This window comes from Hyperolius riggenbachi, chromosome 8 (assembly GCF_040937935.1).
Source record: "Hyperolius riggenbachi isolate aHypRig1 chromosome 8, aHypRig1.pri, whole genome shotgun sequence".
In the NCBI taxonomy this organism is placed as follows: Eukaryota; Metazoa; Chordata; class Amphibia; order Anura; family Hyperoliidae; genus Hyperolius; species Hyperolius riggenbachi.
In genome coordinates, this window is record NC_090653.1 from 259,465,869 (window position 1) to 259,488,958 (window position 23,090).

The 23,090-nt window shown below is 47.8% G+C and overlaps 1 protein-coding gene across 1 annotated transcript in view; it reads left to right on the forward strand.

Annotated features, from left to right (window-relative positions):
- Positions 1 to 22,851, forward strand: part of LOC137527476 (uncharacterized) — a 36,264-nt gene extending 13,413 nt beyond the window's left edge. Inside the window, exon 2 of the mRNA XM_068247991.1 lies at positions 22,734 to 22,851. Within this exon, the coding sequence (XP_068104092.1) occupies positions 22,734 to 22,851 (118 nt within the window). The remainder of the gene's footprint in view (positions 1 to 22,733) is intronic.
- Positions 22,852 to 23,090: the final 239 nt, after the last annotated feature.

Sequence of the window (23,090 nt, forward strand, 5' to 3'; positions counted from 1 at the left end):
GACGTGCCTGCGCAGAGACCCCAGGGTGATCCAGATGAAGCAGAGGGAGGACATCTGGATCAGCATGATGTTGGACCCACGCCTCAAGGGGAAGTTGAGCCAGTTCCTGCCGCCTGCAGGAGGAGACCCAGCGCAACAAATAAGGAGCTTGCAGCAGGCCCTTGTTGAGCGCTTGGAGGAAGCCTTCCCCCAGCCTTCCACCCCCACTGTCCAGCAGCCAGCACAGAGGCAGCAGCAGGTGCCTGCATCCAGCAGCAAGCGCCCCACAGACCTGCTGTCTCTCAGCCACGAGCTCTACAGGACTGTAGAGGCTCCGGCAGCAGTGACTAGAGAGGAGGTGCATGCAGCAGCATCCTCCACCGGTCACAGCCAGCGCCTGACCCGCATGGTGGCTGACTACATGGGGTCCTACAGCGGGCTTGACAGCGATGCCCCTGTTGATCCCATGGAGTATTGGGTCAAGCGCCTGGAGATCTGGAGCGAGCTGGCGCAGTACGCCCGGGAAGTGCTGTCCTGCCCCCCTTCCAGCGTGCTGTCCGAGCGCTGCTTCAGTGCAGCTGGTGGTGTGGTCACCGAGAAACGCTCACGTCTGTCTCACAAGTCTGTGGACAGACTGACGTTTCTCAAGATGAACCAGGCGTGGGTGGAAGGCGAGTTCCTGGCCCCTGTTGTCGGCGAGAGGGGGACATGAACTGGCTAAGAACCATCGTTAATGTGCCTTACCACCCTTTACCACCTCCTGGCTCCTGCTCACTAAGCCAGCCTGGTTCACTTTGACTATTACGTCGCCTGCAGCCACACATTTTACACCTACAGTGGGCTGCTGTGTACTGCCCTTCTGCTGTCTGTCTGTGTTTCCCACTGCCAGGGTACACAGATTTACCTTCTGCTGCCACTCTGCCACCAGCTATTACGTCAAACAATAGCTATATATCTGTGTAATTTGTTTTACAAACAAAACCAAAAAACCATTAAAAAGAAAAAAAAGGTTTAATTTTTCTGAGGTGCCCGGGTTGAAAACTGTGTTGTCCCAGTTGTGTATTGGACACGATGTGGGCTGCACGACCGCTGTCTGGGACCTCCTGTTGTGTTCATTTACGGCCTGGTATCACCGCTAGGTACCAGGGCTATTATGTCACGCTGCCTGCCTGCTGCCACACTCACACTACTCCTCCATTCCTCCTGCTGATGCTGCTGTCTGTCTGTGTTTCCCAACGCCAGGGTACACAGATTTACCTTCTGCTGCCACTCTGCCACCAGCTATTACGTCAAAAAATAGCTATATCTGTGTAATTGGTTGTAAAACCAAAACTACAAAACCATAAAAAAAAAAAAAAAGGTTTAATTTTTCTGAGGTGCCAGGGTTGAAAACTGTGTTGTCCCAGTTGTGTATTGGACACAATGTGGGCTACACGACCGCTGTCTGGGACCTCCTGCCTGCTGTGTTTATTTACAGCCCTGGTATCACCGCTAGGTACCAGGGATATTATGTCACGCTGCCTGCCTGCTGCCACACTCACACTACTCCTCCATTCCTCCTGCTGATGCTGCTGTCTGTCTGTGTTTCCCAACGCCAGGGTACACAGATTTACCTTCTGCTGCCACTCTGCCACCAGCTATTACGTCAAAAAATAGCTATATCTGTGTAATTGGTTGTAAAACCAAAACTACAAAACCATAAAAAAAAAAAAAGGTTTAATTTTTCTGAGGTGCCAGGGTTGAAAACTGTGTTGTCCCAGTTGTGTATTGGACACAATGTGGGCTACACGACCGCTGTCTGGGACCTCCTGCCTGCTGTGTTTATTTACAGCCCTGGTATCACCGCTAGGTACCAGGGCTATTATGTCACGCTGCCTGCCTGCTGCCACACTCACACTACTCCTCCATTCCTCCTGCTGATGCTGCTGTCTGTCTGTGTTTCCCAACGCCAGGGTACACAGATTTACCTTCTGCTGCCACTCTGCCACCAGCTATTACGTCAAAAAATAGCTATATCTGTGTAATTGGTTGTAAAACCAAAACTACAAAACCATAAAAAAAAAAAGGTTTAATTTTTCTGAGGTGCCCAGGTTGAAAACTGTGTTGTCCCAGTTGTGTATTGGACACAATGTGGGCTACACGACCGCTGTCTGGGACCTCCTGCCTGCTGTGTTTATTTACAGCCCTGGTATCACCGCTAGGTACCAGGGCTATTATGTCACGCTGCCTGCCTGCTGCCACACTCACACTACTCCTCCATTCCTCCTGCTGATGCTGCTGTCTGTCTGTGTTTCCCAACGCCAGGGTACACAGATTTACCTTCTGCTGCCACTCTGCCACCAGCTATTACGTCAAACAATAGCTGCTCACATTACTCCTCCATTTCTCCTGCTGATGCTGCTGCTGTCTGTCTGTCTGTGTTTCCCAACGCCAGGGTACACAGATTTACCTTCTGCTGCCACTCTGCCACCAGCTATTACGTCAAAAAATAGCTATATCTGTCTGTGTAATTTGTTGTAAAAACAAAACTACAAAACCATAAAAAAAAAAAAGGTTTAATTTTTCTGAGGTGCCCGGGTTGAAAACTGTGTTGTCCCAGTTGTGTACACAATGTGGGCTGCACGACCGCTGTCTGGGACCTCCTGCCTGCTGTGTTTATTTACAGCCCTGGTATCACCGCTAGGTACCAGGGCTATTATGTCACGCTGCCTGCCTCATTGACTGCCTGCTGCCACACACTCATCCTCCTCCTCCTGCTGCTGAATTTACCTCCTGCTGTCTGTGTGTTTCCACTGCCAGGGAGCACATACAATGGCGCTTCCAACATGCGTGCGCCACCAGCTATTTGTTACGCTCAAAAATAGCTGCATTTCTTTAAAAAAAAAATTTGAAAAGAGAAATAAGTGAAGAAGAAGACGATATAGAAGAAGATGAAGAAGATGAAGAAGAAGAAGATGAAGAAGAAGAAGAAGAAGATGAAGAAGAAGAAGAAGAAGAAGAAGAAGGAGAAGAAGATGAAGATGAAGAAGAAGAAGATGAAGAAGAAGAAGAAGAAGAAGATGAAGAAGATGAAGAAGAAGAAGATGAAGAAGAAGAAGATGAAGAAGAAGAAGATGAAGATGATGAAGAAGAAGAAGATGAAGAAGAAGATGAAGATGATGAAGAAGAAGAAGATGAAGAAGATGAAGAAGATGAAGATGAAGAAGATGAAGAAGAAGAAGATGATGAAGAAGAAGAAGAAGATGAAGAAGAAGAAGAAGAAGAAGATGAAGAAGATGAAGAAGATGAAGAAGAAGAAGATGAAGAAGAAGAAGATGAAGAAGAAGAAGATGAAGATGATGAAGAAGAAGAAGATGAAGAAGAAGATGAAGATGATGAAGAAGAAGAAGATGAAGAAGATGAAGAAGATGAAGATGAAGAAGATGAAGAAGAAGAAGATGATGAAGAAGAAGAAGAAGATGAAGAAGAAGATGAAGAAGATGAAGAAGAAGAAGATGAAGAAGATGAAGATGAAGAAGATGAAGAAGAAGAAGATGAAGATGATGAAGAAGAAGAAGATGAAGAAGAAGATGAAGATGATGAAGAAGAAGAAGATGAAGAAGATGAAGAAGATGAAGAAGATGAAGATGAAGAAGATGAAGGAGATGAAGAAGAAGAAGATGATGAAGAAGAAGAAGAAGATGAAGAAGATGAAGAAGATGAAGAAGAAGAAGAAGAAGATGAAGAAGTTGAAGATGAAGAAGATGAAGAAGAAGAAGAAGAAGAAGATGAAGAAGATGAAGAAGATGAAGAAGAAGATGAAGAAGATGAAGAAGAAGATGAAGAAGAAGATGAAGAAGATGAAGAAAAAGAAGATGAAGAAGAAGAAGATGATGATGAAGAAGATGAAGAAGAAGAAGACAATATAAAAGAAGAAGAAGATATAGAAGAAGATATAGAAGAAGAAGATATAGAAGAAGAAGATATAGAAGAAGAAGAAGAAGAAGAAGAAGAAGAAGATATAGAAGATAAAGAAGAAGAAGAAGAAGTATATACAGTACTGAACAAATTTCTGGACACAACTTCTCTTTTCAACTTTTTTTTTTTAAAGGAACATCCCCACATAATCACTTGCTGTTGTTACTTGGAAAAAAAGAGGTTTCTTGCATTATTCACCCTCAAAACAAGTGTTGGAAGCTATTTAAGGCCATTTCGAATAGTCAGCTCGAATCATGAGCTCGAATACCGACTCGAATAGTGAGCTCGAATTCCGAGGTCGAATCGAATAGTAAAAATTATTCGACTCGAATATTCGACTGATCTCGAATAATTTACTATTCGAATTCGACCTAACTCGAATTTTGAAAAGGGGTATTTGAGCACCACTAGTGCTAATGTTTTTCTTTCCCAAGGTGGTGCTTTTATAATGAAGAGTACCATGCTGATGGTGATCCTAGGTTGCCATTCCGTCCTAGGAGAACAAAGAGAGGACATTCTCATGTATAATAAGGGGTTAATGAGAATGCAAGGCCCAAACATGTTGATGTTGGGTGACAAAGGTACTGATCCTTTCACACCTCCCTCTGATTGGCACAGATGGACCAAGCAGGGATGGAGGGAAAGAGCACTTGTGCCAGGAGAAAACAAATTTCATGGCACAATGTGGGTGAAAGGTCTGAAGGGTCAGGTGTGCGGGCAGTGGGAATTGAATGGCAGTATAAATCTGCTATTGAGTACCACACTCCCAGAATCGACGCACCGATCCAAAGGTTTGTTAAAAGGTACATTGCAGTACAATGGGTACATGCAAAAGGTGGAGTGTGTGATTCAGGGGTACCTTGTCTTGGTTATGCAGAGTGAGATGGTTCCAGATTGGAGAGGAACGAGCAGGAGGCGTCAATTCTCTTACCAGAGAGACGCAGGGGACAACATCACACTCTGGAGCTACCAACAGAGAGTGCCTCTGAAACAACTATACACACGTAAAGGCTGGAAAGCCAAGGGTGGGTGGTTCTCGAAACAAGAAGTAAAAATCGAGATCAAGCCACATTTCCAGGTGACAAAGAGGGTGGGGAGAGCGGTCCTGGGGGAGGGAAAGCCCACACAGGGAACCCCAGTCACACCACACGGGTCACAACAGGGGACGATATTACACAGTCCATATGCAACAGCTTATCCTCATGATAGTTGGGGTAAGTGAAGAGGTACTCTTAATCGAACGATTGCAGAGAGTACTGTCTTCCCGACCTCAGGTACATAGTGTGCCACTGTGCCTCAGGACATAAGGGGGGAAGAGGTCCAATCAGGACAGCTGGGGACATATTTTGTCAGCGAGAGATTGGACAAGGGGAGGTATATTAATTTTTCTGGAGAAGGATCTTTTGCATGGCAGCTTCGAGATGTTTGGGTGAACAAATGGAAACGGTGCAACATTCCATTAGGCACCGCCACTTTCTTAGTTCCCACCTTAACCCGTGTCTTACACCAGGACCTGAGAGGTCAACCTTTTTTGGTGCTAGACGGGGAGGTGAAGCAAGTAGAGTTGTCCTCATGCGGGCAATTCTTGCAGAAGTACCTGCGTTGGCCGGGGCAAGTCAAATTTAGTGAAGAAGCCTGCAGGCTCAATAACGCAGAATGCGAGACTACCATTCAAAAGATCCACCCTGAAGCCCAACCGATAGTTCCGGTGGCTGAAGGAAAGGTTTGGTTTTTTAACATAAGTTCTAATGATACATTCAAGGTATATTCTCATAATTGTTCCGATAAGGGGGAGTTTCCAAGGGGAACATATTGGGTGAGTGGAGATCCCATATGGATCCAGTCATCCAGGTTGGATGACGTTGTTTCTCAAATTGTTAAGAGAACTCTAAAGTGCAAAGTTTCACGGGTAGTTCCCGTCCTGAAAGAGAACACGACATGGGACAAAGGGGAACAGGGTTTGATCCAAGACGACCAAATTTGTTACAAAGGTTAAACAAACAGTACACTAAGTTAGAGGTAAGATTTCACCATGATACAGGTGATCTTAACGAGGTAGAACACAAAAATGAGCAGGTGAGTTCCAGTCTGACCTGGCGGACAAAGGTTCCGGCGATGTTCCAGGGACACTCGGACTGGGCCTCTGCAGTTCCAAAGTTCTTTCTACACCCACTGGTCGTCTGGATGGGGATGACAACTTTAGGCATCATTATCCAGGTGAGGTTGCGTGTTAAAATTACGTAAAACAAATTAACCTGGTCCAGAGATTGGTGCCTCATAAACAATCTCCTGAACCAATAGTTTAAATTAAGGGATATACAGGGTTACGGGTATAGGTTTAGTAGTACCTGTGATGGAGCTGATTGTATAAAGGCGCTCTTTTAGAAGGCACCTGGCACTGCTCCGTTTTGTAACAACCAAACGAGTTTCACTTTTCTGTGGTCATGCAAGTTTGTGAGTGATACGTAAGTGACGCAAATGCTGAGCATGTGGTATAGAGGGACTTAGAAGTAGGGCCTCCCCAGAGAGCCTGGTTACAGGAAGACCAAGAGGTCTTGCTCTCTCTCTTCCAGGGGTAATCGCCTAGAGCAGAGAAGTTGTGTGAGCACGAACATCGAAAAGTGAAACATAAAAGAAAAGAAACCAGGTACTGGGAGGTTCAGACGCTGGGATCTGCGGGTCAAGCCGTTTTAGGGGGGATTGTTATAATTTAAGTAGGCCTCAGTTACTTGGCCTGAGTTTTATGTAAAAGGCTTGTCCGCAGTGTATGCCTTTAAAATAAATAGAGGTTTTGTGATGCAGGCAGAGGCATCTCAGGGTCTGCGTGTAGCAGAGGATACACGCAGATACTGAGAACATGTTCCTAAAAGAAGGCCATCGGACTACTCTGACCTTAACACTACACCACAGGAACAGAAAACATTGGCCATATTTACTAAACATCCACGTTCCTGCATATGGGTCAAATGCCTCATTGATTATTAATCAAGTAGGTGTGTATGATGACACCACGAGTGGGTCCACCAATAATTTGGTCTAGGGGGTGGCGGAGATGATGTCATATTTAACTCTTTCCTAGTCGGTATAAAAGGCTGAGGGAGCTACGAGAGCTCACTTCTGCTTCTTCCTTCCGCACTAGCTAGCAAGGCTGACTGGGACGACTTCTAAGCATGTTCTTCCTTTCTGTAATCTGATATAAAGTATGCTGTAGTTTAGTGGTAGGTAGGTAGTTTAGTGTAACGTAGTTAGGAAGAAGGTACCTGATAGACTTCAGCAGGGAGTCTCATCACGAGCTTGTAACGCAACATGAAGATTGGCATAGCTAGGATATGATGACTGTATCTATCTGTCTTTCTGTGACTTGAATAAATAACGTAAACATTGAAGAAGCCTGAGAAAGTCTATATCCTGTTTGCGGTGTGGAGAGTCAAGTGATCTCACAGTCTGTGAGACGATGGTGTCGAAGCAAGGTGATAAGAACAGTTTATAACACTTGTCTAGCTGTTTATCAGAGCGGTATGGAAGAATAGATCGCGCTGTGCCCATAAAACACGCCTCTTTCACCCTTCTGGCCCACCCTTGTATTTTATTTAAGATTTGAGAGGCAGTAACAGGATAGGGCGTATCACCCGGCATCAATGAAACCCGGTGTATAAGACGACCCCTGACTGTTCAGATGATTTTCAAGGCTTAAAAAGTAGTTTTATACGCCAGAATATACTGTAATTAATAAAGATTGATTACGAATCTGTAGCCTCCCTCTTGAAATTATTTCCTTTATTGAATGCCCAACTAGTCTAAAGGAGGATACATCATGTTGGTATAACAATTTGGTTCATAAGCACTGTCCTTTTTTATATGTGTATTGCGCTGCTATTTATATTTTAATTTAACTGAATAAAAGTAAAATTTTAACCCTCAGTGTGCTAAGGGGCCTTTCCCGTTAGGGATACGTATTTAAACAATTAGAGGGTAGCAAGAGGGTGTCGCCTCCTGTTTAGGGTTGCCAGGTGTCTGGTTTTAGACCGGACAGTCCGGTTTTTGGCCGCTGTGTCCTGTCCAAAAAGGCATGTTAAACCGGACAATTAAGATGTCCGGTTTTATGCCTTTTGCCACTTGCCGCCACCCGTCCGCCAGCGCTGCGCGACCGCTGATTCGCTGCCTGGCTGTCAGTCAAAGGCACAGCCAGCCAGCTTACGCAGCGTAAGTTACGCCAGCTTAAGTACCGCCCCCGAGCCCGCGCTTCCCGACGTTGCTACGGCAACGCCAACGCTGCGTTGCCAACGTCATGACGTGCGTCACTCACGTCATTTGCAATGCGATTCTGCATCTGCGAAGGAAGCAAGGTAAGGTCAGGAGTCTGGAGATATGGTGAGTGAGTGACCCATAATTCTCTGGTTGTATTTCCGCTCTTTGTGTGCATTGGCTCCGCTCTATCTCCCCTCCGTATAGTCCAGGCGTGACTTTCAATCTCATTCAATCTCGCCTGAGCCCGCTGCTTACTATACTTTACACTTGAATTCATACTATTGTACAACGCAATTTATACTGTTATACTGTTATATTTGTTATATTTGCTCAAAATGTGTACATACATGTATGCGCAGATTTATATTTTAACTTTATGCCTATGTATGTCCACTTTATTGTTCTCAATAAAAAATTTTGGTGGGAAAAAAAAAAAAATTTTTAAAACTTCCCGCAAGAAATCGACCACTTCACTGTGCAAAAACGCCATAAATGCATTGCATTATTTGCATAGTTTTCCAGTTTTGTAATAGTTTTCTGCTCTGTCTCTTATTATGTGCATTTACTGGTGAAAAGCGGTCTCTTATTATGTGCATTTACTGGTGAAAAGTGGTCTCTTATGTGCATGTACTGGTGAGGGCAGTTAGTGACATGGCTATGTACTCTGTAATGTGCTGCAGAAGATGTCAGTGCGATATAAATACTGTAAAAAACATTTTTTAAAGGACTTCCGAGGCCAAAATCCGGGCCCAAAACAGAAAAAAAGTTAGCTACCTTCATGGCTTTGTAAGGCACGGAGGACGCCGTCCGCGCCCTCCGTGCCGTTCCGCCTGGTCCCCTCTGGTGAATAGCCCCCCGAAAGGCTGCGACCCCACGGTCCGGGTCGGCATCTTCTGCCCCTATAAAGATGGCCGCCGGAGCTGGCCACGGCTGCGCAGTCCGCATAGCCGCTACTGCGGCTGCGCAGCTCTAGGGCCAACCCCCCGATCACATAACAGGCAGCGTGGATCAGAGGGTTGGCCCTAGAGCTGCGCAGCCGCAGTAGCGGCTATGCGGACTGCGCAGCCGTGGCCAGCTCCGGCGGCCATCTTTATAGGGGCAGAAGATGCCGACCCGGACCGTGGGGTCGCAGCCTTTCGGGGGGCTATTTACCAGAGGGGACCAGGCGGAACGGCACGGAGGGCGCGGACGGCGTCCTCCGTGCCTTACAAAGCCATGAAGGTAGCTAACTTTTTTTATGTTTTGGGCCCGGATTTTGGCCTCGGAAGTCCTTTAAAAAGCCCATTGCTTAGCCCCACTCTACATAAAAGTGTGCTTCTGACTCCGCCCCTAACTCCACCCCCTGTCCGGTTTTCTCCATCAGCCGACCTGGCAACCCTACTCCTGTTACCCGGTAACATGTAACACGTCACATGAGGCGCCACTGTAGTCAGAGAGGAAGCAGGACTTCAGGTGTGGCTGGTGATCCCATCACTAATCTGCTGAGAGCGGGTGAGTGATGCGGCGCCGGTGCAGCACATATCTGGCATCCTGGGGACCAGATGCTGCAGGCAAGCAGGGAGGAGATGCTATGGCAGGAGGTGCAGCACATACCCGGCATTCTGGGGATCAGATGCTGCGGGTCAGCAGGGAGGAGATGCTATGGGAGAAGGTGCAGCACATACCCGGCATCCTGGGGATCAGATGCTGTGGGTCAGCAGGGAGGAGATGCTGTGCCTATGGGAGAAGGTGCAGCACATACCCGGCATCCTGGGGATCAGATGCTACGGGCCAGCAGGGAGGAGATGCTATGGGAGGAGTTGCAACAAATACCCGGCATTCTGGGGATCAGATGCTGTGGGTCAGCAGGGAGGAGATCCTATGGGAGAAGGTGCAGCACACACCCGGCATCCTGGGGATCAGATGCTGTGGGTCAGCAGGGAGGAGATGCTGTGCCTATGGGAGAAGGTGCAGCACATACCCGGCATCCTGGGGATCAGATGCTGTGGGTCAGCAGGGAGGAGATGCTATGGGAGGAGATGCAGCACATACCCAGCATCCTGGGGATCAGATGTTGCGAGCCAGCAAGGTAGAGATGCTATGGGAGGAGGTGCAGCACATATTCGACATCCTGGGGATCAGATGCCACGGGCCAGCAGGGAGGAGATGCTATGGGAGGAGGTGCAGCACAAACCCGGCATCCTGGGGATCAGATGCTGCGGGCCAGCAGGGAGGAGATGCTATGGGAGGAGGTGCAGCACATACCCGGCATCCTGGGGATCAGATGCTGCGGGCCAGCAGGGAGGAGATGCTTTTGGAGGAGGTGCAGCACATACCCGGCATCCTGGGGATCAGATGCTGCAGGCCAGCAGAGAGGAGATGCTATGGGAGGAGGTGCAGCACATACCCGGCATCCTGGGGATCAGAGGCTGTAGGCCAGCAGGGATGAGGTGCTATGGGAGGAGGTGCAGCACATACCCGGCATCCTGGGGATCAGATGCTGCGGGCCAGCAGGGAGGAGATGCTATTGGAGGAGGTGCAGCACATACCCGACATCCTGGGGATCAGATGCTGCAGGCCAGCAGGGATGAGGTGCTATGGGAGGAGGTGCAGCACATACCCGGCACCCTGGGGATCAGATACTGCGGGCCAGCAGGGAGGAGATGCTGTGGGAGGAGGTGCAGCACATACCCGGCGTCCTGGTGGGATCAGATGTTGCGGGCCAGCAGGGAGGAGATGATATGGGAGGAGGTGCAGCACATACCCGGCATCCTGGGGGATCAGATGCTGCGGGCCAGAAGGGAGGAGATGCTATGGGAGGAGGTGCAGCACATACCTGGCATCCTGGGGATCAGATGCTGTGGGCCAGCAGGGAAGAGATGCTATGGGAGGAGGTGCAGCACATACCCGGCATCCTGGGGACCAGATGCTGCGGGCCAGCAAGGAAGAGGTGCTATTGGAGGAGGTGCGGCACATACCCAGCATCCTGGGGATCAGATGCTGCGGGCCAGCAGGGAGGAGATGCTATGGGAAGAGGTGCAGCACACACCCGGCATCCTGGGGATCAGATGCTGCAGGCCAGCAGGAAGGAGATGCTATGTGAGGAGGTGCAGCACACACCCGACATCCTGGGGATCAGATGCTGCGGGCCAGCAGGGAGGGGATGCTATGGGAGGAGGTGCAGCACAAACCCGGCATCCTGGGGATCAGATGCTGCAGGCCAGCAGGGAGGAGATGCTATGGGAGACGGTGCAGCACATACCCGGCATCTTGGGGATCAGATGCTGCGGGCCATCAGGGAGGAGATGCTATGGGAGGAGGTGCAGCACATACCCGGCATCCTGGGGATCAGATGCTGCGGGCCAGCAGGGAGGGGATGCTGTGGGAGGAGGTACAGTATATACCCGGCATCCTGGGGATCAGATGCTGCGGGCCAGCAGGGAGGAGATGCTATGGGAGGAGGTGCAGCACACACCCGGCATCCTGGGGATCAGATGCTGCAGGCCAGCAGGAAGGAGATGCTATGGGAGGAGGTGCAGCACACACCCGGCATCCTGGGGATCAGATGCTGCGGGCCAGCAGGGAGGGGATGCTATGGGAGGAGGTGCAGCACAAACCCGGCATCCTGGGGATCAGATGCTGCAGGCCAGCAGGGATGAGATGCTATGGGAGGCGGTGCAGCACATACCCGGCATCTTGGGGATCAGATGCTGCGGGCCATCAGGGAGGAGATGCTATGGGAGCAGGTGCAGCACATACCCGGCATCCTGGGGATCAGATGCTGCGGGTTCAGCAGGGATGGGATGCTGTGGGAGGGGGTACAGTATATACCCGGCATCCTGGGGATCAGATGCTGCGGGCCAGCAGGGTGGAGATGCTATAGGAGGAGGTGCAGCACATACTCGGCATCCTGGGGATCAGAGGCTGTAGGCCAGCAGGGAGGAGATGCTGTGGGAGGAGGTGCAGCACATACCCGGCATCCTGGGGATCAGATGCTCCGGGCCATCAGGGAGGAGATGCTATGGGAAGAGGTGCAGCACACACCCGGCATCCTGGGGATCAGATGCTGCGGGTCAGCAAGGAGGAGATGCTATGGGAGGAGGTGCAGCACATACCCGGCATCCTGGGGATCGGATGCTGTGGGCCAGCAGGGAGGAGATGCTATGGGAGGAGTTGCAACAAATACCCGGCATCCTGGGGATCAGATGCTGCAGGCCAACAGGGAGGAGATGCTATGGGAGGAGTTGCAGCACACACCCGGCATCCTGGGGATCAGATGCTGCAGGCCAGCAAGGAGGAGATGCTATGGGGGGAGGTGCAGCACATACCTGGCATCCTGGGGATCAGATGCTGCGGGCCAGCAGGGAGGAGATGCTATGGGAGGAGGTGCAGCACATACCCGGCATCCTGGGGATCAGATGCTGCGGGCCAGCAGGGAGGAGATGCTATGAGAGGAGGTGCAGCACATACCCGGCATCCTTCTTGGGGATTAGATGCTGCAGGCCAGCAGGGAGGAGAAGTGGTCTTGGAGGAAGCAGAACGAGGTAAGTGTAGTGCCAGTGCCTGCAATGCACAGCCCAATGTTTCTCTCCTCTGCAGTCCAGCTTTGCACAAACACGTCACCACAATGTATTGCTTTAGGCAGCAAAAAGTCTAGAACCCGCCCTGTGATCAGGTGCCAGACAGTATCGATCACTACTACCTGTGGATTGAATGATTCCTTGCTAAATGTCCCATGCATGGCTAGCATGGCTAACTATTGACCCATGTAGGACTAGCATTGCTAACCACTGACCCGTCTTTGGCTAGCATGGCTAACTATTGACCTCTGTATGGCTAACACGGATTACTGTCGACCCATGCATGGCTAGCATGCTTAACTATTCACCCTTATATGGTGTGTATGGCTAGCTATCAACCCATGTATGGCTAGGATGGCTAACTATCGATCTGTATAGGTCTAACATGGCTTGCTGTTGACCTATGTATGCCTGTATAGTGTATAACTATCATGGCTAACGACTGACCACTGTATGGTTAGCGTAGCTATTAACCTGTGTATTTATAACATGGCTAGCTGTTGACCTATGTATGCCTGTATGGTGTATAACTATCATGGCTAACGACTGACCACTGTATGCTTAGCGTAGCTATTAACCTGTGTATTTATAACATGGCTAACTCCTGATCCATGTATGGCTAGCATGGCTATTGACCCATGTGTAGTTAACATGGCTAACTGTTGACCATCTATGTCCTGTAATAGTGAAATTGGGAGTGGCGTCCTTTTTGTATATACAGGAAAAGGAGAAAAAACCTTTCCATCCTTTTTAGGGTCATCCACTTCACCCACTTATAAACTTTATATAGATAGAAAGGACCATAGAAAAATCATGAAGGATTTGTGCAAGGTCTTTATGGTACAAAAATATCAAAAATCTTTATTGCGACAAATACAAAGGGATTCCATAAAAAATATCTCTGTAAGGAGCTCCTTGCAGATGTGTAAATTCTTCCAATATAGGAATATAACAACAGAAAAAAACTTTGATGTAGACTTAGTGCAATAATAATGTGGCAACGACATGCTTGTTTCGGGCACACAAGGCCCTTCGTCAGTCCAAATGCACAGAGTACTATCTGTTAACCCTGTAGACAATGCACGGTAGGAGCATCAAAGAATGGAATAAGACATCTGCACCAACCAGATGTAAACTACACAATCCTAATGGCCGGTAGAAAGTCCAGCTGCTAACATGGAATCCCTTTGTATTTGTGTCAATAAAGATTTTTGATATTTTTGTAACACAAATCCTTCATGATTTTTCTATGGTCCTTTCTATCTATTGTGAAGTTTAGAGAGGTCGCAGCCAGCACGCAGTACACAGATGTATAAATTAAAGTCCGTTTATTGTGCAGCAGAAAATAAACAGCTTCAGTTCAGCAGTAAAAAAGTGGAAAATAAACAGTAAGCTTACTTCAGCTTTGTAGTATAAAGTCCAGCATGTTCAAACAAAGTTCATTTTTCCATCAGGCCAATGCCATACTAACAACAGACCAGCATATGGTTTGGCTTCCATCAAGTGATCTCCAATACTCCTTGTCAGGAGATTCCGTAGCAGACATGCTACTGCTCCAACACCTTTCCTCAGACTGCCTGTGAGGCTGCTTCTTATGCATCAATTAGCATCTAATTAACACCACATTAGTGAGGCTCTCAGCCCCACTGACAACCAGGTGTGTACCTAGGTGGGATGGGAAGGCCCGCCCTTCCTTCCCTCCCATCCCAGGAGTCCGGCCCTGAAAAGAAAAAAACACAAGCAGCAACTGCTTGCTGGCTGCCACCAAAATCCGGACTCCTTTCCTAGGACCACACAAGATTTTTAAAGGGACCACAGTCCAAATACTGGGGAAATGTACCTCCCATCTAATACCCAGCCACGATGACCCCTACACTATATAGAGCGGATCAGTGAATAATGGCGCACAGTGCCTATGCATACAAATGGCGCCGCATTAAAAAGATACGCTTATCGCTATTTATCGATAGTACTGCATAATAATGGCGCACAGGGAAAAAAGAGGAAAAAAACGGCACTCATTAACGTTATTTATCAATAGTGGCACACACTAACGTTATTTATCAATAGTGTCGTTCATTTGCCAAACAGCAGACGTTATTGCCCACAGTAACGTTATTTATCAATAGTGCCCTACATAAGCCAAACTGCAGGGTTAGGCACCACCAGGGGGGTGGTTAGGGTTAGGCACCACCAGGGGGGTGGTTAGGGTTAGGCACCACCAGGGGGTGGTTAGGGTTAGGCACCACCAGGGGGGTGGTTAGGGTTAGGCACCACCAGGGGGGTGGTTAGGGTTAGGCACCACCAGGGGGGTCTTAGGGTTAGGCACCACCAGGGGGGTCTTAGGGTTAGGCACCACCAGGGGGGGGGTCTTAGGGTTAGGCACCACCAGGGGGGTCTTAGGGTTAGGCACCGCCAGGGGGGTGGTTAGGATTAGGCACCACCAGGGGAGTCTTAGGGTTAGGCACCACCAGGGGGGGTCTTAAGGTTAGGCACCACCAGGGGGGGTCTTAGGGTTAGGCACCACCAGGGGGGTCTTAGGGTTAGGCACCACCAGGGGGGTGGTTAGGGTTAGGCACCACCAGGGGGGTGGTTAGGGTTAGGCACCACCAGGGGGGTTTATGGGTTAGGGGTAGGTACAGAGAGGGTTCTGTGTGTTAACGCTAAATAACAATAAGGCTTTAACGTTAAATAACAATAAGGCTTTAACGTTAAATAGCAATAAGCGGCAAACAGATTAGCAGCAACACCGTACGCCATTATTCGCAGGCGCCATTTTCAGATGGATCCATATAAAGACCATATATGTCCAGCATGGCTAACTACTGACCCATGTACGAGGTGTATGGCTAGTTATCATTCTGTGTATGGCTTGCATGGCTTACTATCCATCTGTGCAGGGCTAACATGCTAGCTATTGGCCCATGTGTGGCTAGCATGGTTAGTTATTGACCTTTGTTTGGCTACTCACTTGAGCAGCGTAACTAGAGCGGGGCAGCCCCTGCAATCACAAGGAGGGGGGGGGGGCATACACTAACCTTCCCTTCCTCCGATACAGGGGAATATACTTCAGATCAGGTGTTTTTGTGGCTACACTGGTTATGGGAGTGAAGATCATGGTGGCCACACTAGTTTTATGACACTTGTGAGATGGGCCCCAAGGCCGTAAGGGGCAACAAGGGGAGGCAAGGGAACATTGTGGAGGCCCCATCAAAGTTTTGCTGGAGGCCCCCATGCATTGTAGTTATGCCACTGCGTGTGGAGAGGGGTCAATCTCCTCCCCTTTTCTTGTGGTAGTTGGTATGTAGCACCCCAGACTTCATGTTCCCTTGGAATGTTCTTATCAGTTCGTGAGCTCTTTCAATGATCCTTATTCAAGTAGCTTTTTTTCCCTGTGTTTTTTTCTGGGAGATGATTTTTCATGTCATGTGATGGTCGTGTCTAGGAGAACTTATGTAGAAGCACGTGATCAGTTTGGTCAGGTGATCGATATGTAAGTCTCTAATTTGCTATTTATGATAATGTTCTTTCCCCCCACCAACACAACTCACCAACATAACAATTCTATCATACAAAATACTGTACCTTTACTGCCAATATACCATATTATGTTGCACATGTTTGTCACTCATTGATCGAAGCTTTAAATGTAGGATGTATCATAGCAGAAACAATATACCCTCTGATCTCTGTCATTTGCAGCTGTAACTCCTTTTTCTATTGCCTGAGGAAGCAGGCACTGACCCGTGAAACGCGTTGCTTTGTTTTATCTGGAGTTCGTTAATAAATAGACTGAATGTACAGTCGTGTTGTGTCTGCTTGGAGGTGGTAAGTCCACCACTGCCTCCTCTAATTACCAAATTTTTGGCTTTTAAGCTCATTTAAAACCCCTTTTATCCTTTTGGCGCCTCTGTTCTCTCCTATATAAGATTGTATCCACCCTGGGTGGAGGGTTGCGACCCTTTTCTACTATCTACAGAGAGCGACTTCTTATTCCTGAGTGGGGTCAGGATAATCTCCCCACCTGCCTTTACAGTGGTTGCCTATTGGTGACAAATGCTTGTGAGTATAACAACTATTACTCTTTGTCATTATCCCCTTTGTCAATACATACTACACTATTGGGGCTCTTGGTGTTCCTCTGTTTATTTCATTTATGATAATGTGCTAAAGCACAGAGGTGTCACTAGAGTTGATGTCACCCGGTGTGGAAACTCATGGTGACACCCTTCTCTTACCCCTTGAACCTGCAACCTCAACAGACTAAACACAACCAATGTTGTATACCAGACTAAACACAACCAAACACTTTTTTTGTTTACCATATATTCCAGTGTATAAGACAACTGGGCATATAAGACGACCTCCAACTTTTACAGTTAAGATATACATTTTAGGAGGATATACGCGTCCTATAAGACTATCCCTCTTGACTCTTGGACATTTGTATATTGTACTGGTGATATACTGTATAAACAGGTACAGATACTGGTGCTGTACTGTATGTGGTACCCAGTATACAACAACCAGCCAATCACGGCAAGCGATGTACCTTACCAGCGATTGGCTGGTTGTTGTATACAAAGCCTGCTTGAATTGGTCAGCTCTCCCTGTCTCCAAGATTATCAGAGTGGTAGTGCAAACATGCCTCTTTCACCAGTCTGGCCTGCCCTTGTATACTATTACCTCCGTCTCTGCCTTTCAGATCTCGCACATGCGCACCGGCGCCGCTTCGCTGCAGTCCTCAGGGGTGAGATCTGAGAGGCAGAGAAGGAAGTACGGTAATAGGATACAAGGGCAGGCCAGACGGGTGAAAAAGGTGTGTTTTTCTTGCTGCTTTCATGCGGTTGCTGCATACGGTGGGGATGCAGCCGCAGACCTTATTGAGCTCCCCCACCATATGCGGCAACTGCAGACTCTCCAGTCTCCCCGGTCGGAAGTTTCAGCACCCGCCCTATAAGATGACACCTGGCGTATAAGACGACCCCCAACTTTTGAGAAGAAGTAGTCATATACGCCAGATTAAACAATTCGCATACCTTTATCCACTCTCCCTTAGCCTGGATGTTGATGTCACCCCCACAGCTGGTGACACCTGGTGCGGTCCACGCCTACTGCAACCCCCCTAGTGACGCCACTGCTGAAGCAGGATGAGATCACATCAAATCAGAGTTGGCAAATCTATCAGCTGATCACATGCTTCCCCATGAGCTCAGTCCTAGACATGACCATCACTCTCTAAAACTATTATGATTATGAAAGATCATTTCAGGTGACATAACTCCTTCTTGTGTAAGTGCGTCCAGCTATGGAACTATGACCTTACCACCTGCTTCAGGTGATAGGATAAAATGTATAAACTTTATGACTTAAATTGAATACTGCTCAGACCCTGCCATGTCCTTATCTTCTCCATGACACCTGGAGCTGGCCGGTGGCGGCACGAGGTGTTTCAACAGTGAGGTTGGACTTTGTAGTGCCAGGAATTTTCAACGTAAGTTGCGTATCTCTGAGATATGCAAAAAAACATTCTCTCATCTTGTAGATTTTTCCATTCATTTTATCTTATCAACCCTGTTCCCAGTAGATGCAGATCCCGAAGAACATCAGCTTTAGGTAGACAATCACGTCTGTGGTGTCCAACGATTGCTGACGATAAGGTAGGCACAGTACTGAGTGTCTGAGTGTCCCACCCTTTCAATTATCAAAGAGCTCATTGATTGGAGGGGCCCTGTCAGTGGCCTTCACTCCATGACAAGAAGGCTGTCAGGACGGTCGGTCTATCTATCTATCTATCTATCTATCTATCTATCTATCTATCTATCTATCTAGGGAGGAATGGTGGCGTAATGGTTAGGACTCTTGCTTTGCAGCACTGGGTTCCCGATTTGAATCCCAGCCAGGGCACTATCTGCACAGAGTCTGTATATTTTCCCTGTGTCTGCATGGGTTTCCTCCCACATCCCGTAAACATACAGATAAGTTAACTGGCTTCCCTCTAAATTTGGCTCTAGACAACCATACATACATACATACATACACTACATGATACATATATAGACATATGGCTTTGGTAGGGATTAGGTTGTGAGCCCCCCTGCGGGACAGTCAAGTGACAAGACAATATACTCTGTACAGCGCTGCAGAAGATGTCGGGGCTAGATAAATACACAATAATAATATGTATATATATACCCGTGGAGAACTTGAGGTCCTGTAGTGCTCTTCCGGTGGCTAGGAAATGTGTAGCGTTGACACAAGACGTTGCTCTGTTGTTATGGCTTTTTGCATACAAGTAGAGATGGCCCGAACAGTTCCCAATCAGGCTGCACTCCCTCCTGGAGCCCCCCTCCCCCTTATAAAAGGCAGCAGCGTCGGCCATGATCTCACTCTGTGTGCTGCAGTATTAGTGAGAGAAGGGAGAGACATTGGAGACATAGAGAAAGCAATAGTTAGGAGATCTGTTAGCTTGCTCCTTGCTGATATTTGTTGCTGGAAAGCACCACCAAATCAGCTCTTTTGAGAGCTAATGTTCTTGTGGTGTGTTTTTTTTTTGTATGACCCACTGACATTTGCATATACAGCCCTGTCTGTTGCAGCTGGCTCTTGCTAATTGCTATACTGTGACCACACATTGTTGTAGCAGCAATCACTGCAATCTTTTGACTGCACCTGTGTGACTGCACATCGTATTATCAAATCAATGCATACCTTTCACTTCATCCCCCCCAATATGGACAAAACAAGAGGCAGAGCCAGAGGCAGGCCACCCGGCAGGTCTATTCGAGGTTGTGCTATTGTGATTTCATGCGAACCTGGACCAAAGTCAGTGAGAATTTTCAGTGAGAAGAGAAGTTGCCTAGGTCACAAAAGTGTTTAGTACCTCACCTTTATCAAAATAAATGAGTGCAGGCCGGAGGGCTACTGCCTGTCCGAAGACTAAGTTAGTCCCCACACACAGCATCTCTGCCTGCATGCCATGTGACTGCCTGCCCCAAGACTAAGTCAGTCCCCACACAGCATCTCTGCCTGCAGGCTGCTTGACTGCCTTCTCTGCCACCACCAACAGGGTCCAGGACTCCAGGTGGATCCTGAATTTTTTAAGCCGCTGCTAGCAGCGGCTGCTATAATAATTTTTCTGGTGCATGTACATGCCTGCCTAATTTTTCTGGCTGCACTGCGGCTGCAACAACTAAACAAAAGGCATGTACATGTGTCAATTCCCCTTTGTGATCGTTACCTTGCCTCGGTGGAGGGGCTTGCTTATCACAATGAAGTAATCACCGACTAAATGAGTATGTTGGGGGGCACACCCAAGATAACAAGGTCGTTGCTTCATTGTGGACAAACCAAATTCGATCAGTTGGACACTCAGTCACTGTTGTTCAGTCATTGAGCTACCTCAGCCCGACCATATGGGCTTGAAAACTGCCATCGCCTGCACTCTCGCCATGGTGCGCACCAGTCCAGCACGGCCGTCACTACACAATCAGCTGTTTGCGGTGCTTTACACAGTGAGTTTAGTCTGTCAGTGTGAAGCAGTACACTAATTACACTACCTGATTGATGTATACACACGCAAGATGTTTTAAAGCACTTTAGGCCTCCAATTTAGCAATGCAATATGATTTCTTCCCTTAAAACGCTGCTGTGCGTCAAATCCAGATTTCCCCCCCGGGACTTTTGACATGTATCCCACTCCGCCATGCCCCCCTCCAGGTGTTAGACCCCTTGAAACATCTTTTCCATCACTTTTGTGGCCAGAATTAGTGTTTGTAGTTTTAAAAGTTTGCCTGCCCATTGAAGTCTATGGCGGACGCAAAATGTGTGGGTTCGCAAACATTTTCCGCAAGTTCGCATTCGAGGTTTGCGAACCTAAAATCGGAGGTTCGAGGCAACTCTACGTTCAAGTGCCTCTCTGTTGTATGTATGGTGTCACTAGCTCCAGGAGATGTTAGAAGGCAGTATCAGACATGCGCAAGTAGTTAAAGCCATGATTTTGACCATAGCCGTCATTTTCCAGGTGGTTCACCTTCCTCCCTTCTGTTTTCCCTCTTGTTTTTCATCTCGTCGTCCATCAGTAGCAGAATACAAGCAGCTGCTATTTGCTGGGAAATCATGGTGCAAAAATGTGCTCTAAATATCTGCTAAGAAACAACACAAATAGTGTCCACACAACCAAGTGCAACATAGTGTCTGTTCAGCCATGTGCAAGGAACGATCTAGGAACCAATAGCCAGAACTTGCCTTTTATACGCTTATTAACAGTTCAGCCTTCAGTCGTTTTTCACCTTATGCATCCGAGCAATTTTCAACTCCCATTTATTCAGCAATAACTTTATCACTGCTTATCACAATGAATTGATCTATATCTTTGTTTTTTTCCGCCACCAATTAGGCTGTCTTTGGGTGGTACATTTTGCTAAAAATTATTTTCTTTCTAAATGCATTTTAACAGGAATATTAAGAAAAAAATTGAAAAAATTCATTATTCACAGTATAGCTTTAAAATAATACATGCAACCATGATTACAACCCATGTATTTTATTTGCCCATTTGTCCCGGTTAGTACATCATTAAATTATGTCTCTATCACAATGTATGGCGCCAATATTTTTTTGGGAAATTAAGGTGCATTTTTTTCAGTTTTGCGTCCATCACTATTTACAAGCTTATAATTTAAAAAATAATAGTAATATACCCTCTTGACATGCATATTAAAAAAGTTCAGACCCTTAGGTAACTATTTATGTTTTTTTTTTATTTATTAATTGTAATTTTGTTTTTGGGAGTGTGGGAGGTAAACAGTTAATTTTAAATGTAATTGTTTGTGGGTTTATTTTAAAAAAATGTATGTAGATGTAGTTTTACTATTTGGCCACAAGATGGCCTCAGTCAACTGCGTTCCCATTCATTGATGTCCGGGCTAACGGGCAGCGGCACGGGAGCACGCGGACACGTGCAATCGGCAGCAGGAGGGCGCAGCAGCCTTTTGGACGTAGCAGGTACGTCTAAAAGGCTAAAGTAGTTAACTTCCTGTACACGTATGGAAGTCATGACATATGCATGTCACAATGGCGTCATGATAGACAAATGTTGATTGCTTGCTGCGTGTGTATATTGTGTTTTTAAACAGGGCCAGTTCTAGCTAGAATGAAGCCCTGGGGCAAAAGGAACTTGGGCCCCCATGACACCCCTTCCAACCAAATCACCCCCAGGGCCCCTGAGCCGCCTGCCAGGGCCGATCCAATCCTCCTCCATCACACAATATCATTGGGTGTCCATCATGTATCTCCTAAAAAGCCTTATGGGGTTCCCATTATTTACCTCCTACTTTTCCTCTACAGAGTAAACACACAGCATCCCCGCTCTCATGGGTCACCATAGCTGGTGGGGCACCTTGGGGGGCCCCCACAGGCTCTGAGGCCTTGGGGCAATTGCCCCCTTTGCCTCTTTGTAAGCGCAAGCCCTGCTTATAAATAGTGATGTTGGAATTGCCACGAGGATCGTGGATGTGGCAGGGGGCAGCCTGATGACCCCAGACACGCTGCTGTTACTGAATTATGCTAAGGTGGGTCTGAATTTGTCTATGTGAGGTGTAATGACCTATGAGAGCGTGGCACCATACAAGAGAGGAAAGGATTGTGGATGTGGCAAGGGGTGGCCTGATGACCCCAGATGTGCTGCTGGCCCATCTAATTTAGGGTCAATGTTAACAGTGAGTTCCCACTTATGGGGCAGAGGTGGTGGTCAATGTTATATTGAAGTGGAACCCGCATCTGTTATATTGAAGTGGAGCCCGCATCTGTTATATTGAAGTGAAGCCCACCATCTTTCTTGCTGATATCCTTCCATGTGCAGCAGTGTCCCCCATTCCATGTGCAGCCCCCTCATCCATATATAATGTCAATGAACAGCAGCTTACTGATTCATGTGCAGCTCTTTTGGGCAGTGGCACCCCTCTTCCATGTGTTGTTCTCCATTTGTAGCCTCCACCTCCATATTCAGCAACCCCACTTCCATGTCCAGCCACCCCTCTTCCATGTCCAGTCTAGCCGCCCCTCTTCCATGTCCAGTCTAGCCGCCCCTCTTCCATGTCCAGTCTAGCCGCCCCTCTTCCATGTCCAGTCTGGCCGCCCCTCTTCCATGTCCAGTCTAGTCGCCCCTCTTCCATATCCAGTCTAGCCGCCCCTCTTCCATGTCCAGCCGCCCCACTTCAATGTCCAGCCACCCCTCTTCCATGTTCAGTCTAGCCGCCCCTCTTCCATGTTCAGTCTAGCCGCCCCTCTTCCATGTCCAGTCTAGCCGCCCCTCTTCCATGTCCAGCCGCCCCTCTTCCATGTCCA